Source organism: Callorhinus ursinus, unplaced genomic scaffold (genome assembly GCF_003265705.2).
Source record: "Callorhinus ursinus isolate GAN/ISIS: 27379988/994484 unplaced genomic scaffold, GSC_fseal_2.0 scaffold1675, whole genome shotgun sequence".
In the NCBI taxonomy this organism is placed as follows: Eukaryota; Metazoa; Chordata; class Mammalia; order Carnivora; family Otariidae; genus Callorhinus; species Callorhinus ursinus.
Genome location: NW_027398729.1, coordinates 7,910 through 10,208, shown reverse-complemented (window position 1 = coordinate 10,208; position 2,299 = coordinate 7,910). Strand labels below are relative to the sequence as shown.

Here is a 2,299-nt window from a genome sequence, read left to right as displayed (position 1 = left end):
ATCTGATCCACCACCCAGCTTCAGGTAAAACTGACTCACACCAAACGACTTGCAGTTTCCCAAGGCCTCAGACTCACTGGCCTCAGGGCACTTATACTTGACTTCTCACATCTGGATCCTCCCAAGTCCTCTCCTTCTTTTGACTTGTTCTTAGGTCTTAGGGTGTATCCCATCCTCTTTCCTACTTGACAGCTGTTTCTACACTCTAAAATTCTATGGGCACAGTGGGTGGGTCTTGTTTATCCTGACACTACCAGTACTAGCAGGAAGCCTCCCAAAGAGCAGATGCTGAAGGAATGTCTGCGAAATAAATGAGACAGTGTGCAAGAGGTCTAATTTATTATGCTATAATTAATTCTACATTCTTAAATAATATATATGTATATGTATACAGGCAATATCATTTAGTTTTAAACTAAAAGTGAAAAAAATGCAATATTTAGCCATCTTTTACTTTTTTCTCTATTTCTTGACTCCAAGTATTTTACTGCTGAACTCTCACATTTCCAAGGAAATACCTAATCCACTGACATGTTATCATGTTCTAAATCAGTAAATAAGATTAGGAATTTCCCAATTTGGATTACAAAATAGCCATCTCTTACTCTTAAATCTCATAGACAGTACAAATTTGAAAATGTCATTCATAAACTTGGATTTTTGAAGCTAATAAACCTATCAAAAGGAAAAACAATTAAAAATTAACATATGGAAGAACATAAACGTGTTATACATTGTTGTCTCTACCCCACCCTGACCTTCCACTAGTGAGATCATGGACTTTTTAAACTAATAAACCTTCTATCAAAAGGGTTTTTCCTTTTGAAAAATTTCAAATTTTGAAAATGAAAAATTTATCTAGGTTAACACATAGAATAGGAACATAAACATGTTATACACTCTGTTGTCTCTACCCCACACTGACCTTCCACTAATGAGAATATGGATTTTTTTTTTAACAACAAAATGAAGAATCTGCCTCAGACTTTACTAGGGGTGGGAGGAGCTGCTAGCCATGGCCCTGGAGCGTGCACTGGCCTTGGCAGCAATAAGAGCCCTGGCTGTAGCTCTGGCTTGGGCTCGCTCTTCCTCATCCCTCAAAGCCTCTTCATAATAGAATGGGAAGGCAGTGGGGACGGTATCATGTATCTTGGCCAGAAACTCAAGAACTCTCATCTTGCTGGTCTCAGCAAGGGCTCTGGGACCCCACAGGAACTCATAGCGTGGAGGATCACTGTTGACCACCTGCCTGTACTCCAGGTAATTTTCTTTCACCAAATCTCTGGTGATGAGCTTCCTGGGCTCTCCATAAATGAAGTGCTTCCTTCCAGGGTATAACCCCATCATATTCAGCACTTCCCAGACTTGCTCCTCAGTGGCACAGTTGCCCTTTGTGAAGATCACTCCCAGAACAGTCATCAGCAGACCAGTCTCAGGCACATTACTATCCCTACTCAGCTTCCCGTCATAGCTTGGTTCCAGTTTGTTGACTAGCACATAGATGTGCCTATTGGGATCCACTTCCTTTATGTCGAGGCCAAAGACCAGCTCCAAGTGCTCAGAGGCTTTCCTGAAGATCACGTGGAAGTAATTCCTGTAGATCTGAATTACATTTCTCAGCATACCTGCCTTGGTAATGGGCTCTTTTGTTTGATATTTGTACAGCAAGTAGTACACCAATATAAATACCTTCTCCCCTAGAGGGCTTCTACTGAAGGGCTCAGTGGCTGTTGGGTTCTGGGAGGATCTTGGCATTTCCTGTACTTCGTTGGTGCCTTCATTTGATCTCATGTATGACATGGCTGCCGTACTGGTGGTGAATGTGGCTGTCTGAGGACCCTGGGGATTGCAAATGATTCAGTAGGTGAGCTCTAAGGGAATGTCCTCAAAATGAGGGGAGAAAGAGGAGTGCAATTGAGCAGTGGTTTGAACACTTACCAGATCCTGTGACCTTTCTCGGGCCTGGCGACGTTTCTCACGGGCCCGGAGCTTACTCTTCTGACCCCGAGGCATGATAACTCTGTTCAGGTGCAGCAGAGATGTGGACAGGTGAACCAGTGACCTGGAGGAAAGAGGATAAGATGGTGTGTTCCCGTTCATAAGGGGATACCTCCTTGGCTTTATTGATGGCTATCTCTGTAGGTTTTCTTGTGTGCACTGCTCAAGGAATCCACAATGTTCATGTTCTCTTCTCAGCCTGTTTCCTGAGAACCTTGTGAAAGTAACTAGAGTTCACCTTAAACTGCTACCTGCCAGATCTGCCTGGGGCTTTCTGGGGTGACAGCAAGGCCTAGAATAT

The 2,299-nt window shown here is 43.2% G+C and overlaps 1 protein-coding gene across 1 annotated transcript; it reads right to left on the bottom strand.

Annotated features, from left to right (window-relative positions):
* Positions 1 to 990: 990 nt before the first annotated feature.
* On the bottom strand, positions 991 to 2,059 carry LOC112819069 (melanoma-associated antigen B10-like). Its single transcript, XM_025866100.2, has 2 exons — positions 1,939 to 2,059; positions 991 to 1,839 (listed from the first exon to the last, which is right to left on the bottom strand). Exons 1-2 carry the CDS (start codon positions 2,011 to 2,013, stop codon positions 991 to 993), a joined length of 924 nt encoding a protein of 307 aa, XP_025721885.2. The 5' UTR covers positions 2,014 to 2,059.
* Between the last annotated feature and the right edge of the window lie 240 nt (positions 2,060 to 2,299).